At 37.1% G+C, this 20,320-nt stretch overlaps 1 protein-coding gene across 6 annotated transcripts in view; it reads right to left on the reverse strand.

Annotated features, from left to right (window-relative positions):
- LOC106987102 (uncharacterized) overlaps nucleotides 1-20,320 on the reverse strand; it is a 50,606-nt gene that overhangs the window by 14,908 nt on the left and 15,378 nt on the right. For all 6 annotated transcript variants that reach the window (XR_008299362.1, XM_027065584.2, XM_027065583.2 and 3 more), the window contains exons 2-6: nucleotides 15,210-15,331; nucleotides 13,498-13,636; nucleotides 9,819-9,940; nucleotides 8,015-8,125; nucleotides 93-199 (exon numbers count right to left, since the gene is read on the reverse strand). Coding sequence is in view for 5 of the 6 variants with exons in the window: in XM_027065584.2 (XP_026921385.1) it covers nucleotides 93-199; nucleotides 8,015-8,125; nucleotides 9,819-9,940; nucleotides 13,498-13,636; nucleotides 15,210-15,331 (601 nt within the window). In the remaining variant the exon portion in view is untranslated. The remainder of the gene's footprint in view (nucleotides 1-92; nucleotides 200-8,014; nucleotides 8,126-9,818; nucleotides 9,941-13,497; nucleotides 13,637-15,209; nucleotides 15,332-20,320) is intronic.

The raw sequence follows: 20,320 nt of genomic DNA on the forward strand, positions 1-20,320 counted from the left end.
TGATTGACTGAGCCAGCCAAGCGCCCCACTAACCCCTTTTCATACTTTGCTGAATATAGTTTAACAGATTCTTGCTTGAATAAATAACATACCTGGCCTGTTCTGCCTCATCAAGAAAATATTCGAAGACGTTATTCATTATAATAACATCAGCATTTTGCAGAAGTGAACCTTGGGTACAGATGTCTGCATGAAGCACCTAAAGAAGAATGAGTTCATTTAAGAAAACAAAGATACCGTATCATATAACCAAAGAAGAAATATTTATTGGTTCAATGATGTTGTTGAGGCAATATGAGAAGTTAACCTACTTAAAAGGGGAGAAAGAACAGTGTATTTAATAGTACTGTCTAGGGGAGATACTTGATATCTAATGAAAACCATAAACTTGTGAAAATTTGTTTTAGATGGATTTATTTATACATATATACATATATAAAATTTATTCATATAATTATAGTCTTTTAATCTCCAGTTCAGAGCTTTTTCTCACTATGATTATATCATTAATTGTTAAGAGTCAAAGGCCCTAGGGTCAAATTCTGGCTCCATCATCAATGGAGTTTGTATACTTAGGCAGTCAGTATCCTCATAAATAAATTGGAATATATCTATTATGATTCACAGAATCAAATGGGATCATATAAAAACAATAAAAGTAATTGATACATTGTAAAATGTTAATATGCTTATTGGCTTTGTCTAACTTTTCATCTAAAATTTACTTGATATATTATTTATCTAAAAAAGCTAACAAGATAATTTATTTAAAAACTATGTGCCTAGGGGCACCTGGGTGGTTCAGTCAGTTGGGTGTCTGACTTCGGCTCAGGTTCTGTGCTGACAGCTCAGAGCCTGAAGCCTGCTTCAGATTCTGTGTCTCCCCCTTCTCTGCTCCTCCCCTGCTTGCACTCTGTTTCTCTCTCACAAAAATAAATCAACACTAAAAAAAAAGTTAAAAAAAAATTTTTTTTAACTATATGCCTCATACCCCAAACAATAGAATACCTAGGAATAAATTTATTCAAGGAGGTTAAAGACCTGTACTTTGTTGTTTTTTTTTTTTTTAATATATGAAATTTATTGTCAAATTGGTTTCCATACAACACCCAGTGCTCATCCCAAATTGTGCCCTCCTCAATACCCATCACCCACCCTCTTCTCCCTCCCACCCCCCATCAACCCTCAGTTTGTTCTCAGTTTTTAACAGTCTCTTATGCTTTGGCTCTCTCCCACTCTAACCTCTTTTTTTTTTCTTTTTTCCTCCCCCTCCCCCATGGGTTCCTGTTAAGTTTCTCAGGATTAAAGACCTGTACTTTGAAAACAAACACTGATGAAAGAAATTCAGGATGACACAAAGAAATGGAAAGACATTTCATGTTCATGGGCTGGAAGAACAAATATTGTTAAAATATCTATACTACTCAAAACAAGACTTAATGGAATCCCTATCAAAACACCAACAGCAATTTTCACAGAACTAGAACAAACAATCCTAAATTTTGTATCGAATCACAAAGGATCCTAAATGGCCAAAGCAAACTTGAAATAGAAAAACAAAACTGGAGATAACACAATTCTAGACTTCAAGTTGTATTACAAAGTTGGAGTGATCAAAACAGTATGGTTCTGGCACAAATATAGACACCTAAATCAATGAACAGAATAGAAAACCCAGAAATAAATCCACAACTATGTGGTCAATTAATCTTTGACAAAAGAGGCAAGAATATGCAACAAGAAAAAGACAGTGTCTTTAACAAATGGTGTTGGGAAAACTGTACAGCTACATGCAAAAGTATGAAACTGAACCCCTTTCTTACACCATATGCAGAAATAAACTCAAAATGGAGTAAAGACCTAAAGGTAAGACCCGAAACCATAAAAATCCTAGAAGAGAGTACAGGTAATAATTTCTCTGACACTGGCTATAGCAACATCTTTCTAGATAGATCTCCCAAGGCAAGGGAAACAAAAGCAAAAATAAACTATTGGGACTATATCAAAATAAAAAGCTTCTGTACAGCAAAGGAAACGATCAACAAAACTAAATGACAAACTCCTGAACGGGAAACGATATTTGCAAATGACATATCTGATAAAGGGTTAGCATCCAAAATCTATAAAGAACATATAAGACTCAACACCAAAAAACCAAATAATCCAATTAAATGGGCAGAAGACATGAAGAGACATTTCTCCAAAGAAGAAGTATAGATGGCCAACAGACACATGAAAAGATGCTCAACATTACTCATCATCAGGGAAATGTAAATCAGAACTACAATGAGATATCACTTCACATCTGTCAGAATGACTAAAATAAAAAACACAAGAAACAACAAATGTTGGCAAGGATATAGAGAAAAAGAAACCTTCATGCACTACTGGTGGGAATGCAAACTGAGGCAGCCACTGTGGAAGACAGTATGGAGGTTCCTCAAAAAGGTAAAAATAAGACTACTGTATGACCCATTACTCGCAGTACTGGTAGTTACTGAAAACATATAAAAGCACTAATTCAAAGGGACACATGCACCCCTATGTTTACTGCAGCATTCTTTACAATACCCAAATTATGGCAGCAGTCCCAGTGTCCACCAACAGATGAATGGATAAAGAAGGGGTGGTATATGTGTGTATGTGTATATATATATATACGTACATATGTATATATATATATACGCACACACAATGGAATATTAGTCAGTCATAAACAAGAATGAAATTTGCCATTTGCAGTAACATGGACGGAGCTAGAGAGTATAATGCTAAGTGAAATAAGTCAGAGAAGGACAAATACCATATGATTTCACTCAAGTGTGGAATTTATGAAAACAAATAAAGGGAAAAAAGAGAGAGACAAAGTAAAAAACGGAATCTTAACCTTAGAGAACAAACTGATGGTCAGCAGAGGGGAGGTGGGTGGGAGGATGGGTGAAATAGGTGATGGGGATTAAAGAGTACACTTATCATGATGAACACAGAGTAATGTATAGAATTGCTGAATTATTATATTGTACACCTGAAACTAATCTAACACTGTATGTTAACTATACTGGAATTAGAACAAAAAACTTAATAATAAAAAATAAAAACTATATACCTCAAAAAATTAACCTAGACCAGAATCAACAAATCTTACAGAGCACAGGCAAGATAACAAGAGAAAACATCTATTTTCTGAAGAGCAAAACAAACCTCTTTTCTTTAAAAAAATTTTTTTAATGTTTATTTATTTTGGAGAGAGAGAGAGAGACAGAGTGTGATCAGTGAAGGGGCAGATAGAGAGAGAGACACAGAACTGGAAGTGGGCTCCAGGCTCCAGGCTGTCAGCACAGAGCCCGTCTCAGGGCTTGAACTCACGAACTGTGAGATCATGACCCGAGTTGAAGTCGGAGGTTTAACCAACTGAGCCACCCAGATGCCCCAGAATAAACCTCTTTTCATTTTAAAAAGAAGAGAAAAAGTTAAACTATTTTGTATCATATGATTTCTTTGGTCTTACAAATAAATACTGTTCAGAATGTTGTAGAGTCTGATTCTTAACATATTAAAAAAAATTTATTTTTAAGTTTTATTTATTTATTTATTTATTTATTTATTTATTTATTTGGAGCGAGCATGAGCAGGGGAGGGGCAGAGAGAGGGAGAGAGAATCCCAAGCAGGCTCCGTATTGTTAGTACAGAGCCTGACACAAGGCTCAAACCCATTAACCGAGAGATCATGACCTGAGCCGAAGTCAGATGCCCAACTGAACTGTGAAATCCCGACCTGAGCCAAAATCAATTCAGACGCTTAATCATCTGAGTCACCCAGGCACCCTTGATTCTTAACATATTTTATTCTTTAAGTAGTAAAAATACTAAAATAGTTTAAATTAAGTGGGTCTGTAGTCTCTGAACCACACCTTTGACATGTTGTTCCTGAACACACTTAGAAAACACTCACTTTAAAATTTCTTTAAAAAAAAATTTTTTTTAACGTTTATTTCTGAGAGACAGAACATGAGTGGGGGAAGGGCAAGAGAGAGGGAGGTACAGAATTTGAAACAGGCTCTAGGCTCTAAGCTGTCAGCACAGAGCCCGATGTGGGGCTCGAGCCCATGAACTGTGAGATCATGACCAGAGCCAAAGTCTGACACCCAACTGACCGAGCCACCCAAGCTCCCCTCACTTTAAACTTTCTAAACATGTTGCTGAGATATGAAATAGGTATGCAAATTAACCTATGGATATAGTATAGCTCTCATATAGTTTCCTCTTTTTCTTTCCTATCTCTGTTCACTCTCTCACACCTCATCCCACAGATAGGATAAAAAAATATGGTGGATCAATTAATTATGGCAACCAATAGAGGTCCCAGGGCAACCCCTCAAAATGGCTCTGGACAAACTGGAATGCTAACAAGGCAAAGGCCACAAGGCAACCAAAATCAATTTAACCAATTTTTAATGGGCACCTCCTATATATAAGATACTATGCAAGGAGATATAACATGATGAATGAGATACACTATCTATACTCAAATACTTTATAATTTAGTAATGGGATGAAACAGCTATGCTGGTAACTCTAAATCCCATCAAAGGAATAAGCAAGATATGAATAAAGGAAAATTCACCTTTAGCCTAAAAGAAAGGGAAGAATTTAAATCAATGGGTCTTTTCATAAAGTGCATAAGACACATGGCATGTACTCTAGTACTTTCCTGAAACCCCATTATAATAAAAATATGGCGTTTTTAGAAAAGAAGATGTATACCTACAAGGAAGAAGAGAATAGGAAAGCAAACAACAGACATAAAATTTACAAGTTAAGGAGGTGCTTTGGCCGGCTCAGTTGGTAGAGCATGAGACTCTTGATCTCAGGGTTGTAAGTTCGAGCCCCATGTTGGGTGTAGAGATTACTTAAAATAAAATCTAAAAAAAATTAGTATGTTAGGAAAAAAAGAGGAACTAATAAGGAATTTAGGACCAGAAAAATCTGATTTCTAAGTAGATTATGTATCTATAATTCTAAATATTCTATACATATCTATAATTCTACATATTTAGTTATATACATAATTCTATACATATATCTATAATTTTATATAGAATAAAAATATGTATCTATATATAAGCACATATATATCTATAATATACATATATTCTATATATTCCTAGACATATAGAAAGCAAAGATCCAGCCTTGATTTATACTACAGAATCTTAAAAAGGCTTATATTTGGTGGTACTGGGCATTTCTGGGTGAAGGAGTACAGACAAATGCTAAAAATAAGGTAATTTGGTTGAAAGTCAGTTTTAGAAGCACCCAGACCCCTATACACCTCTGCCCTGCCCCAGCAACAGAGGTTTATTCTCTGCAAAGGATAAAATGCAAAGGTGTCTGGGTCAGGGGATATCAGGACTAGCTGAAAGAAAGGCTAATGTACTGAAAACAAGGGAAGTAAGGAAATAACGCAGACAGGATGCTGTGAATCCCTCACGTCTCAATTCTTTTCCTCTATCCCTCAGTCCCCAGGATGTTGTTTGCCATTTAGTAAGGAGACTGGAAAGGTTTTCTCTGGGCAATCAGACCAGCCCAAGAGGAAAGATCTTAAGCTACTTCATCAGATATTCTCCAACTAATTAACTACCCAAACAAGATCACTCAACAGTGAAGCCCACAGTGCTCAGAATCCCCACCTAAGGGCTGAGAAATTCAACCAGCCTTTTTGTTTCTCACTTTCAAGTATGAACAGACAACCAAGGATTCTTAGACTTCTGAGGAAAGTCCTGTCAAAAAAGACCAAACACAAACTACAACAAAACAAAACACAGAGACTGAGCCTTAAAGGGTGGATGGGTTTCAACAGATACTATAAAAAAATAGTCCTACAATTCCTTTCTGTTGATCTTAGGGCCTCTCAAACACAACAATTATCTTTAGCATCAAGGAAGGAAACTGTGAAGGTTGCCAATAAAATGGTATAAAAACAGCTTTCTGCCATTGGGTTACTAATAGCCACCAAAGCCATAAGCTGGGAAAGTATGTGGGATGGGCATGCATCCACATATACTCCTTTGAAAAGTAAGGGGTAAAAATCTTTTAAAATGTAAATAAATGCTTTTTTTTTTTTTAAAGTTCATTTATTTAGAGAGAGGGAGAGCATTCACATGAGCAGGGGAGGGGCAGAGAGAGACAGGGAGAGAGAGAATCCCAAGCAGGCTCTGTGAGGTCAGCACAGCACCCCATTTGGGCCTCAACCTCACAAACTGAAATCATGATCTGAGCTGAAATCAAGTCAGATACTTAACCAACTGAGCCACTTGGGCACCCCGTAAATGTTTTATATAACTTTATCATCTTCTTTAAAAAAATAATAATAAAGTATTTGGTTGTCCATTTATAAACTATGATTCTCAGAGGTCCTGATTTTTATTTTTTATTAAAAAAAATTTTTTTAATGTTTATTTTTGACAGAGAATGAGCACGTGAATGGGGGAGGGGCAGAGAGAAAAGGGTGCAGAGGATCCCAAGCAGCCTCTGCTGACAGCAGAGAGCCCAATGTGGGGTTCGAACTCATAAACCATGAGATCACGACCTGAACTGACGTCAGACGCTTAACCAACTAAGCCACCCAGGTGCTCCAGAGGTCCTAATTTTTAAATCTCAATTTCCAATTAAATCGACACTACTGTTAATTATGTGATTCTTATTATCCAAGAGCAATGTGTTTTCGTTCACTAAATATGGGATAGTGAGAACAACCCATGAATTTTTTTACTGGACAATAAATTTACTTTAATCATTTGTCTATTTCTAAGATGAGAAAGAGACAGAGAGAGAGAGAAAAAAGAAAGTTTGGAAGGAGGAAGACCATGAAAAAATTTCCTTCAGTAAGAAAGGGGAAGACTAGACCTCCATTGTACTGAGATGTCTTTCAACATCAGATTGCCCTTAACACCAGAGAGCCTTCGATGCTCAATATTTCCCTGCGTTGCCACTAGAAGTATAAGATTGTCAGTCAAAGGGTAAGAATTACTGCATTAAGCAAAAAACTTCCTTTCCCCCTTTTGGTTATTTTTGCCCTTACATACAGAAAAAGAGAAAATTTCTGTTGTAGCCCAACCCAGGGCATCATTCCCCTTGAACCGCCATTCTGTGGCATCCACAAAGCCTCCTGAAAGCTTAGAAAAAGAAGATAAAGAACTGAGAGCATTAATTTTTTTGCTTACTTTCAACGTAAGAATTTAATTAAATACACTTCTGACCAACATCTAGAGGTTCAAAAATGCTACCAAAACTGTACTAAAGTGGAGATGAAAGAGATTAAGAAAAAAAATTCCACTTTCTAATAACACTGGGGAGGAAGAGAAATAGGAGTGGAAGATAATTATAATTACATTCATCTTTATTAATGTTTTAAAATATTAAGTCAACTCCACCTATTTCTACACAACAGCAACCAAGAATAGATTCAAAAAGATTTTCTAACTCCAATTCAGAAGAAACTTGGCTAAATTATGGTATAAGATAGACAACAGAAATATACACATATATATTTAATCTTTAATGTTTATTTATTTTTGAGAGAGAGAGAGAGTGAGCAGGGGAAGTGCAAAGAGAGAGAGACACACACACACACAGAATCTGAAGCAGGCTCCAGGCTCTAAGCTGTCAGCACAGAGCCCGACGTGCGGCTTGAACTCACGGACCGCGAGATCATGACCTAAGCCGAAGTCAGACGCTTAACTGACTGAAACACCCAGGCGCCCCTATAACAGAACGTATATTTAAAAAGGTACCTTTAATACAGCTTAGGAAACACAGTCAATGGTACTGTAATAGTGCTGTGTGGGGACAGATGGTACCTATGCTCATGGTGAGCACAGAATAATGTACAGACTTGTCAACCACCATGTTGTACACCTGAAACTAATGTAACACTTTGTGTCAACTGTCCCTCATAAATAAATAAATAAATAAATAAATAAATAAATAAATAAATAAATAAATAAAAGGGTACCTTTATTCTGTCAGTGAACTGGTATTTTTTAATAACCATTTCCTGCAACTGGCAAAAATCTCCATTCAATTCTACTCCATATAGTTGCAGTGCTGAACTGTAAAGATAACCCTGAAAAAGAAGACACACTGTGATGCAAATGAATTAACTGTGAGTTCATTTCTACCTAAAATTTAAAAAATCAAACTTAAAAAAAAATGGAATTCAATAAAGTAAAAATAAAATGAAAGATAAATAATAACTTGTAGTGTATGTAAAACCTACAACTTCAAGAACTTAAAGACTCTTACTGATCAAGACCTTGATTGTAGCTTATTAATTTCTATTATTTAAAAGCAACCATGTTTTGAAAGATTGATCTCTTCTTACTTTTCCTGATAAAACCGTGCATTCAACAAAGTTGGAAGTGAGAAAAGTGGTCACATACAGATTCTCTGTTTAATACCCTATTTCTGTAATTTCTTGGAAAGTTTTATCAGGGGAAATCAAGAAAGGAGTTAACCTGTGGGGAATACAATGGAAAATCATGCACAGTCTGACACTAGAGGAAGGTGGCTGGAGATGTGTCCTGTTGGGCTTAGGGAAGTCAGTCTGGGTCTGCAATCTGCCAAAGATAATTGACCAATCAGTCAACAAGAACAATCAAGAAGTGACTAGATATTATAACGTATCCATTTTTGGTTGCAATAACAAAAAAAATAATATGGAAGGAAAGGCAAATCATATTCTGAATATTATTTTACATCAACTAACACCCATGTATAAAGCAGATTTGTATTCACAGCTCATGATGGATTTTTAGAATATGTTCAACAGAAAGCATGTAGGTACTCAAAAATTTCTGTTGAATCGGTAACCATATTAATAGGGAGAAAAATGACAATATGTTTAAATTTATTAATGCTGCCACATACCTGCACAGCCAGATTTCTTTCAGCTATATACTCTTCCAACAAATCAGAAAATGGACAAGAGTGGAGAAAATATGGTAAACAATCATAATCTCTAATGTTCTCCAAACAAAACCATCTGACAATCTGTATTTTCTACTACAGATATCATTACTAATTATAGAATGTAAGTCTTAACACTAAAACATAAACTAAGTTCTAAAGAGTTAACTTTCTGATTAGAGCAGCAACGGATGCTGGGAACTGATGGTGCCTGTTTCTGGTATGAGTCTCTACTGCTGTTGGCCACATGTTTTAACAAGTCTGCTAATGACAACCAGAAACCACATTTAAGTTTTTTGATAAAACCATTTAAGAACATTAGAAATACTCGTGATTTGAATTTTTTTTTAAAAGCCACCTTGAAGTGATACTTCAGAAACAAATGTCTCTGTTCAAACTTGAATCACAGAAAGTTGGAGCAAGATGTGTCCTTGGATATTATTTAGTTAGCTTATTTACAGGTGAGGAGCTTGAAGCCAGGGTGTTAAGTGACTTGGTTATGGTCATATGCAATTTCCTAGGTTAGGTAAATTTTATAAAAGTTTTACTAAAAGCTCTTACCAAACCTCAGTCCATCAGTAGTGATGGGCAAAATAGCAAAGTGTTATGAGGGTCACCTGCTTCTGTTTTGTTGCTATTCCTTCATTTGTGTCACAGAGACAAACTAGTAAAGGATATCAGAGAGCTGGCCTTTGAAATTCCAAGTCCAGTATACTATTTTAACCTCATTATTCTGTTACTCTAATAAATAAAGCCAAGCTGTCACCTTGGATGGTGGCAGGCAAAATTGTTGCTAGCAGGAAAAGAAAGTATTTTCCAAATGTTGAGTGTGTCCACAAGCTGGACTTTACCCCATAAAGGACTGCGCCAAGCCTGGAGCCAACGTCAACCAAGACCTTTCCCGACAGATCAGGGAGGACATGATGATAAATGAACTTCAATTCCATGAGGGAGAAGGAATGAGAAATAAATCCTGGAGAATTAGAACAGAATAAACATCAAATTGTACTTGGGTATTAAATATTCTCTTCTGTATTTTTAATTCTTTTAACCAAATTTATAAAGCATATTTCTTTTTTCTTTTTTTTACTGTTATTTTTTAATGTTTTAATTATTTTTGAAGGGGAGAGAGAGACAAAGCATGAGCAGGGGAAGAGCAGAGAGACAGGGAGACACAGAATTCGAAGCAGGCTCCAGGCTCTGAGCTGTCAGCACAAAGCCTGATGAGGGGCTTGAACTCACGAACTGTGAGATCATGACCTGAGCCAAAGTTGGACGCTTAACCGACTGAACCACCCAGGCACCCCTCTTTTGTAATTTTTTAAAATGTTTATTTTTGAGACAGAGAGAGAGAGAGAGAGAGAGAGAGAGAGAGAGAGAGAAAGAGAGAGAGAGAGAGAGAAGGAGGAAGGGAGGGGCGGAGAGAGATGGAGACACAGGATCTGAAGCAGGCTCCAGGCTCCGAGCTGTCAGCACAGAGCCCGACGTGGGGTGCGAACCCACAAATGGTGAGATTATGACCTGAGCTGAAGTTGGATGCCCAATAGATTGAGCCACCCAGGTGCCCCTATAAAGTATATTTCATGTTTTTCTCTTCATCAACAAAGGCCATTCAGAGGTTATTTAGAAAAAATTAATGTGATAATTTTGTATTCATTCACTCTGACCTGTATTAGAGAAGAATAAACATGAAGTCTCTGACATTTAGGGAACAGCTACTTAGCAACCTGTCCCTATCCCTGTGCCCCTCACTTCCTTGTCCTTGGTTTTTCCCTTCTTTTCCCTAGGACTCTTATTCTGTAGGATGCTTCCTAACTCCCATACCATCTGGCTTTCTCCCCTTATCCCAGAGCAACCACAGAACAGCCACACACTACTGCATAGAACACACACTATCAAATGAATGACCATCTCTGGAGTTGTGCAGTGTGGCAGCCCTGACCAACCTAAAATGTGTTGTGGAGTGCAGGAGGAGGATGGTATGAGGGGAGGCAAAGACATTCCCATAAATTATTTTTGTTTCTGAGTTTAATTGCTACAATTTTTTAACTGTTACAAGCCTCCTAGCTCATCTCACTCCATTGTTTGTGTAATCAAGTATCTGGAAGAGCCTGAGTATATTTTTTAAAGACTTGCTATATTATGTTCTACATAATACAATGGTAGGAAGGGGAGATACTTTGGCTATAAAGTAATAGATGGTGGCAAAGAAAATGGGAAGCAGGCAGGCTAATCCCTTGGAAGGAAATAAAGCGTTTGACCACTACTATCCTTTTTTGCCTAGAATCCTCATCCTCACTACCCTCTTTGTCACATTAGTGCTTCTGCCTTGGGTTACAGAATCATCATTAGTGTCTTACAGCTAGACAAGCCCCTTTTCATAGAAGGAGAGTTCCACAAGATGATAGTTTTTTCAGATTCACTGTAGTTATATGGGCTGGCCTGCACACCTAGTCACTATTTACAACCTGGTTTCTATGGGAAAATGCATCTATTTTCCCACAAAATGCTTTGTAATTTTCAAATTTCTATGTGTCAAACATATCTCTTCTTTAGACTTCTGCAAATCAGATCTGATATGGTATTATAGTTGTAATTCACTTTTTAGTTTTCCTTTTATGGTTCTTATCTAAGTCCTTTTCTATTCTTGAATTTTAACTATCTCAAATGGAAATTGTGAGTACTATCTAAAAATAGAATCTTAAACAAGTAAATCAGGGAAGTTTAATTCCCCATTATAATATAGAGACAATATATTTGTATTAGCAGCACATTACAAATTTGGTAGTAGTCAACTTTTGACAATGATATTATCTGAGATCAGTAATATCAACACAAGATTACTTACCTGGAGGGGTAGGCCACTATAAGCAATAACTAAATCTAAGTGACCAGGAAGATTGAAATAGCATGTCTAAAGCAACAGCCTACATGATCATATCCAATTTGAACAAAGAATATATTAACAGAAGAGTTAGCACATTAGCAGCATGGGGTTAGTCTAGCTTCCCATTTGAGACATAAGTGTTGCATCTTAGGGGCAGAGATGCAAGAGACTTTCTGTCACTAGAGCTGTACTCTCTTATGGACTGGAGATGTTTCACTAGGTCAAATCATGGCCTGAATAAACTCTTTCTCAAGATCATCTTTTTAAGAAAAAAAAAAAAAAAAGTTTTTTTTAATGTTTATTTATTTTTGAGAGAGAGAGAGAATGTGAGTGGGGAAGGGGCAGAGAGTGAGAGGGAGACACAGAATCCAAAGCAGGGTCCAGGCTCTGAGCTGTCCTCACAGAGCCCAATGCAGGGCTTGAACCCACGAACCATAAGATCATGACTTGAGCTGAAGTTGGACACTTGATCGATTGAGCCACCCAGGTGCCCCTAAAATTTTTTTTAAATGTTTATTTACATTTGAGAGAGAGAGAGAGAGAGAGAGAGAGACAGCCAGCCAGCCAGTGTGAGTGGGGGAGGGGCAGAGAGACAAAAGGGGAGACAGAATCCAAAGCAGGCTCCAGGCTCTGAGCTGTCAGCACAGAGCCCCATGAGGGGCTCAAACTCATGAACGGTGAGATCATGACCTGAGTCGAAGTTGAATGCTTAATCAACTGTGACACCCAGGTGCTCCCAAGATTATCTATCTCTGTCCTCTGAATCCATGCCCATCCAACAATATCTGGTTACTATCTTTTTTTTTTTTTTAATGTTTGTTTATTTCTGAGGGAAAGAGAGAGACAGAGAGAGCGCAAGGAAGAGACAGAGAGAGAGAGGGAGACATAGAACTCGAAGGAGGCTCCAGGCTTTGAGCTGTCAGCACAGAGCCCGACGTGGGGCTGAAACTCGTGAACTGTGATATCATGACCTTAGCCGAATTCGGACGCCCAACCAACTGAGCCACCCAGGTGCCCCTATCTGACTTCTCAAGTAGATGCTTTTATAAGAACATTTCAGCCCCCCTGCAGTTATAGTTCTCATTGTAAATGAATTAGCATTATGGTTTATCTATGAATTTCTTGTAAGTTTGGAAAGTATAAGTTGGTTTCCCTGTACTCAGTTATTTCTGATTAGTTTCTGGACCTGAAAAGTCACTTCTGTGAAAAGCAGAGAGACCCTCCCTGGAGGCATTAAGTGGCCTAACTTTCCTGGGTTAGATTTCTATTTTGCCTCCCTAAACTTCAATAATTGCTAATGGCTATGTTGGAGGTTGGCCTTTTTCTTTCAAAAACCATTGAATGCCTTGGTCAAGAGTTTGCATACTCGGGCAACTGGGTGGCTTAGTTGATTAAGCGTCTGATTCTTGATTCGGCTCAGGTCATGGTCTCACAGTTGGTGGGATCAAGCCCCATGTCAGGCTCTGTGCTGACAGTGAAGGCTGCTTGGGATTCTCTCTCTCCCTCTCTCTGACCCTCCCCTGCTCACAAGTGCTCTTTCAAAAATAAATAAAATAAAATTAATTAAAAAAAAAGAATCTGTATTCTCATGAAATGTAAAGAAAAGACACAAAATCATCAGGTTTGCATAGTTGAATGCCCACCTAAAGGTGCAGTCTGGTGTGAGCCACACACCATACAGTAGTTTCTGCTCATTTTTCCTTCCTCACATAATGAATCAATAAAGTCTTCATCATAAAGGAATGCATCAACGTGAACTGTGGGTTCTGGCTGCTGCTGTATCTGGTGGAGAGAAGAAGAACTTCAAAAGAAACAAAGTACAAAGGAGTCTCTTTTTATTGCTAAATAAGGCAAAACATCAGTGGTTCATATGCTAAAAATCTGAGAGCAACAACAAGGCACAGAAAGACAAGTTTCACTTATTGAAGGGCAACCCTGTTCTTCTTTCATTTTATTTCTGAGACAATTAGAAACTTTTAAGTTGATGCAAAATGATATAAAACATGGCCATGAGAAATATATAAAATTTGAGTTAAAGGAGTATTTTGAGACCATCCTGTCCATCCTAAGTAGTTTATTTTACAGACAAAGAAACTGATACTCAGATTTCTCCAAAGAAAACGACCATAAGAAAGAATTGAAACTAAAACTAATACCACGTTCTTCTGAGTCCTACATGTCAGTGACTACCCATCAAAATACTTAGCAAGTAATCTTAGCCCAGAGACAAAGTTTTCAAATAATAAAGATGTTAGTAAAATTTCTTGCTGACAATTAATAACCCTTTATTAATACTGGCAAAACATGATATAATAGCAAGTGGCTACAAAGAAAAAATGTCTGATTCTTTTTACCTTAACTATAATAAAGAATCAACCTATTTACTTAGAGACCTACAAAATTATATCTATACCTACACATACATGAATCTGTTATATGTGTGTAAAATGTATGAACATAACACAGGGACCAGAAAGAAACAAAGGAAGATAAAAATCATTTGTCAGAATAAGGGATTATGGGTCAATGATTACAGGCAATGAATATACTTTTCCCTTGTTTCATATATTTTGGTATATCATGCCACTGATACAGTACTGTCTTATTAATAACATCCAAACTATATTACAAATACTCTCTCAGTTTTTATACTATTCACTACTTTCCACCTTTGAGAATCCACTCTGAATGACTGGATGTTTACTAAGATTTGCTAAGTGTTCACAATGTGCACAGCACTATCAAAAATTTATGGGATTTAGTTCTTCTGCTTAGAAACTTGCATGCTGAAAAACCACATAGAGAGTTGCTGTTTTCAGATTAGTGGGAGAAGGATTATTATTAGCTTTGCTTTAGGAAACAATATTCCTAGCATATGTACCCCATAAGAGTTGAGATCTGAAGGGACTTGAATGAGAGGGTTGTCTGGATAAGAAACATGGGACTTATTTTAGGAATAAAGGAACTGAATAAGCAAAAATTGTACAGTGCAAAAGCAGGAGAAGGAAACAAAAAGATGAATTTCACCTTTGATAAAAGTGAGGGAAATGGAACAGGAAACAGAAAACCAGGACAATGATGTAGGCAGGACCAGATTATGGTTGGGCCTTGTTCTGTAGGGGGGTGGGGATGGGTTAAGTGCTTGGCAAACAGGATGCCCTCATAAAATATTTGTTGAATGAATGGGAGGCAGAGGGTTACAGACTCAAAAGAATTAGGGACATGGCTGAAGAACCAAATGAAATACTGTTTAAAGCAGAATTCAGGACAAATTAGACCAGAGAGGCTGTGGGATTAGGGAAGAATAGGAGTATCCTCAAATAGCACTGAAAGTAAATTAATTTAATGTATTTACTTTTTGGAGTGCTAGATGTTCTGAGGAAAGCATGGTTTCTAGAGGTAAGCAATTCCGAAGGTCTTCTGCTATGTTTTTCAACATAATGTCATTATTATCTTGAGTGAACTCATCAAAATCTCCTGGGGAAAAAAAAAAAAAAGAAATATCTTTTATGGTTTTGGTCATACCTAAATTAATACAATGGACATATTTTTCATCAGAAAGCATCAATTTATAACAATAAGCCTTCTAACCAATGAAATATTCAAATTCTAATAAACGTTCCATTTCAAATAGTGAATTTTTCTTTTTCCCAAATTGTTTGAAAATACAAAACTTGACTATTTCAGCCTGTTCAAGAAGAACAAAGGAATTTAAAATATATATAACATTTTAAGGGCACCTGGGTAGCTCAGTTGGTTAAGAGTCTGACTTCAGCTCAGGTCATTATCTCTTGGTCCATGAGTTAGAGCCGTGCATCAGGCTCTGTGCTGACAGCTCAGAGCCTTAAGCCTGCTAAGAATTCTGTGTCTCTCTCTGCCCCTCCCCTGCTTGTGCTCTCTCTGTCTCTTAAAAATAAACATTAAAATAAGTAAACACATGAATAATATGTAGTATTTAAACTATTTTTACTCGAAAATAGCACTGCCATTAGTTTTTTAGGGTCTTAAACTCACCAGCAAGTGGTTAAATATTCCTTCTCAGACCATACAGATCTTAGTGTAGGAGGATCACAGAGACTGCTAAGAAGATAACTAAACTGAGTATCCCTGCCTCCAACAAAATGTACCTAAGCCTTAAGATAATAAGCACTAATGGCTGACACCAACTATGTAATAAACTTAACAATGACCGTGATGCTCTGCTGCATTTGAGCAGCAGGTAAAATTATCATTAAAACTGTATTTCTGGGGGTGAGTGGCTGGCTCAGTTGGTGGAACATGCAAATCTTGATCTTGTGGTCATGAGTTTGAGTCCCTTGTTGGGGTGTAGAGCTTACCTAAAAAAAAAAAAAGCATATTTCTTTTTTGAGAGGGAGAGAGAGAGAGGGAGGGAGAGAGGATCCGAAGAGGGCTCTGTCCTGACAGCAGTAAGCCCGATGCAGGGCTCAAACTCACGAACCTCAAGATCATGATCTGAGCCGATGTCAGACACTCAACCAACTGAGCCACCCAGATGCCCCAAAAGAAAATATTTCTGATGGCTATGGCCTACTTCTGGATGATCTGGCAAAAAGTGGAGGGGTAGATGAGGTAAGGGAGAGTATGTGTAGCAATAAAGATGGGGAAGGTCTAGTTAAGAGATTGACAGCTGATGAATCTAGGTGAGGGTATAAAAGGGGTGTTTATTGTTCAGTTGTTTCTACTTTTAGGCATGTTTAATATTTTCTGGTTCTAAAAAAGTATTATTTCCAAGCAGCTCATATGTAATTTTAAATAGAATGTGACTTATCTGAAAGTAAAATACTCATAAAGTTAGCTACCACTTGGGATGCCAAATGTAGACTGGAAAGTACTACTAATGAAAATATTTTACCTTTCTCTTAAAAGACTTTCTTATACTGAACTCTTACTAGAGTAAAAGCATGCCAAAGGGTCTGTTTCAAAATAGCTGTAGAAGGAAAACACGGAGATCCTGAAGGTTAATGTCATCTGTCTCCACATTCCCTGCCCCCGAATTGTGGGCTGTTTGTAAGTAAGCTCATGATTTGTTCTTAAACAAAAAAATAATTCTTGTGTTGGTTCAGAATGCTATTATCCTGTCACTAATAACAATTAAAAGTTACAAAGCAGGCCAATGGCAGCATAAGGAAATAAGCGGAGGTTTTCTGATTCTAAATAAAGATACTCTTCTTTTTCACTGTATTATTCGGTGCCTTACACACAAAGGATCTTTCTCTGCATAACTTCTCACTGAGCAACAGTAATACAAAGATTCAGTTTGCTGAACTGATGTGAGAAGGTCTTTGAGCTTTTTTTCTTTCCTCACCTATCTAGCATAATGTTCTAAGCTGTTGCTTAAAGTTATTTCTAGAAGGAGACAAAACATAAAATTATAGAGAAACAAAAATACTATTAAAATTCATTCCAAACTCTTTTAGGTGGAACTTAAACAGCATCTGATATGTGTTTTTCAAAAAATTGGCCTTTTTAATTGTATTTGTAAAATCTGAGTTTTCTCAAGGTGTCAATTAATATCTAACATCTGCTTAGCTTCCTTCCCTCCTAGATAGAACACTGTCTGGGAGTCTCTATGACTCACATTAATTCTAATAATATCACTCCCACCAGTGATCCTTAGCAGGTTGTCTCAATTTGTAAATGGTATCACTAGAAAAGCCAAAAAAAGTCTCATTATGTTAAACTAAGATATTTCCTGTCCCAACTTCTTTGGATTTAATTCTGTAACATAAGCAACCATATTAATAAAACATAGTTTTCATGTGGGTCTGCCTTATAAAAGGCAGCCCAGAGACTCCTGGGTGGTTCAGTCAGTTAAGTGTCTTGACTGTTGATTTCGGCTCGTGAGACGGAGCCCCGAGTCATGGAGCCTGTTGAGGATTTTCTCTCTCTCCCTTTCTCCCTCTCTCTGCCCTTTCCCTGCTCATGTACCTGCATGCTTCTCTCTCTCAAAATAAATTAAAAAAAAGTCTTACAGTGAAAAAGGAACTTAGACTATGACCTATTACCAAATGGCCCATCCATCTATGCATCTCTGATATATACATATGCATACACAGACACACACAGACACACAGACACACACACACACACACACACACACACACACACACACACACACGATAGTTGTTTAGTCTTTGCTTGAACGTATTCAGGGACAGAATTCCTTCCTCATGCTGAGCCAGAATCTGACTCTCTATAACATTAACTCATTTTTTCTGAGAGGAATCATCACCTTTAACGCTATACAACATTTACTGAATGAACACTTGAGGCATGCTAGACTTGGTGCTTTTCACACACTATCATTTAATCCTAAAAATCCTATAGGTGGTAACGATGATTATTTCTATTTTGTAACAAAAACAATGAAAATATGAGGTCAGAGGTTCAGTTACTTGCCTCAGTCATACTGGCCAAAAGGTGGAGTTGGGGTTTAAATGCAGGGCTTAGTCTGAACTCTTAATTACTACATCATAGCAAAGAAGGCAGCTGGCTAGTAACAGTTCTCCTATCGCTACCATAATCTTCTCTTCTCCCCACCTCTGACCAGTTCTCCATATGATGTGGCAGCCATATCTTTTGCCATCTGCTTGCTGTCTTCTGGACTTGTTCAACAAAACCCTTTAAATATAGCCTTGGAACTCACATTGCCAATCTAGTTCTCTAATCCATGGCTACCTTCGTTTATTCTCTTCTTCTATCACATTGTGGAGGCTAGGGCCCTGATTACTACTGCTACTGGGTGATTAATAAATTTGGAAGCGATGGTGGCAGTGGAGGCCAAAGAGTGTCTTCAATAGTCATATGTAAAGATCAAGGAAGCTGGAACAATGACGGATGGGAATGGCTGCAAATTCTAAGCCATCACAATCGATTTCCAGCTGTCTCTCTGGTGAAGTATGTTTATTTGAGAGTCAATACTTCAATTAATGTGAGCATTACCAGTTGAGAGATACTATGAAAAGGTGTATTAAATTCAGTCATTTAAAAAAGGTAGTTATGAATGAAGACGGCATTTGTTTAACCCCAATACCAAGGATACCAAGTGAAAAAGAGAACTGGCACCTCTTACCCTGAACAAACTCTGATTCAACCACATTCAAGGGTAAAGAGAGATTTTTTCAGTTACAGCAATGATTCCTTTTTTTTTTTTTTTAAGTTTATTTGTTTTGAGAGAGAGAGAGAGAGCACAAGCAGGGGAAGGGCAGAGACAGGGAGAGAGACAGCATCCCAAGCAGGCTCTGTGCTGTTAGCATGGAGCCTGATGTGGGGCTTGAACTCATGAACTGAGATCCTGACCTGAGCCGAAACTGAGAGTCAGACTTAAACTGACTGAGCCACTCAGGGGCCCCAAGCAGTAATTCTTCAGTGTGGCCCTAAAGAGGATCTACATATGGGACTTATGTGGTCCTTAAAGGGCCTAAAGCTGTATGCTCGGTTGTATACATAAATATGTATATTTTTCCAGGAAGAAAGTTCTTAAGAGGTTCAATAATTATAGCTAATATTATCGAGCACTATGGAAATTTTTAGTTCAAGAAGGCTAAAATTAGTCTTAGTATCTGTAGTGGTTGGCAAATAACTTATGAAAAGAAGAGCAAAACATTTTGCCCTAATAATGGCTATAAGACAGGTTAAAAAAGCATGATATGATAGGATATTACTGAAGTGTGTAAATCTGAACTTCACGTTATATCGTTAACTATTTACTCTGTTATTAAAGTGGAATTCCTTAAAACATCATTTCTAAAGGCTGTGCAATATTCCACCATTGTGTATTTATTTAACCATTCACTTCTAATGCACATTTAGATATAGCTCTAACTATGAAAAATTAAGGACACTGCAACTGACATTTTGGCATTCATCTTCTCTTGCATTTCTGATTATTTGCTTATTGTAAATGGTTAGAACTAGAAGTACTTAAACATTTTAAAGGCTCTTGCTACGTATTGTCAAATTTCTTTCCTGAAAGATAACACCAATTTACTTTAACAGAAAAGAATATGTGTTCATTAAACCCTGCAGCAGTAAATATTACCATACAAACTTTATTGTTTTAATTTGCATTTCCTTAATTACTGGTGAGGCTGACATCTTTTAACATGTATAATAGCTATTTCAGAATGTGTGGTAACAGTATTATGCTTGGAAAAAGATTAAAGAAAGGTGTTAGTTGCTTGACAGTAAAGTTTTTCTCAAATTACACATGTAGGTGGGAAGGGAGTGGAGAAAGAAAAGTTGCTCTAAAGGTCAACATTAATTCTTTAAAAATTTCCTACCTATATTTAACTAAATATATGAGTAAACAGAAGTCAACAAAACTGATAGTCTACGAATCAAGCCCCACTTTTTATACCTGGTCAGTATCAAGTCCTGCCTTTTTTGCTTGTAAAACCTACTTCCTCTTTATTCCCACTCCAACCACCTCAGCCACAGTCATCA

This window comes from Acinonyx jubatus, chromosome B3, assembly GCF_027475565.1.
Source record: "Acinonyx jubatus isolate Ajub_Pintada_27869175 chromosome B3, VMU_Ajub_asm_v1.0, whole genome shotgun sequence".
Lineage (NCBI taxonomy): Eukaryota > Metazoa > Chordata > Mammalia > Carnivora > Felidae > Acinonyx > Acinonyx jubatus.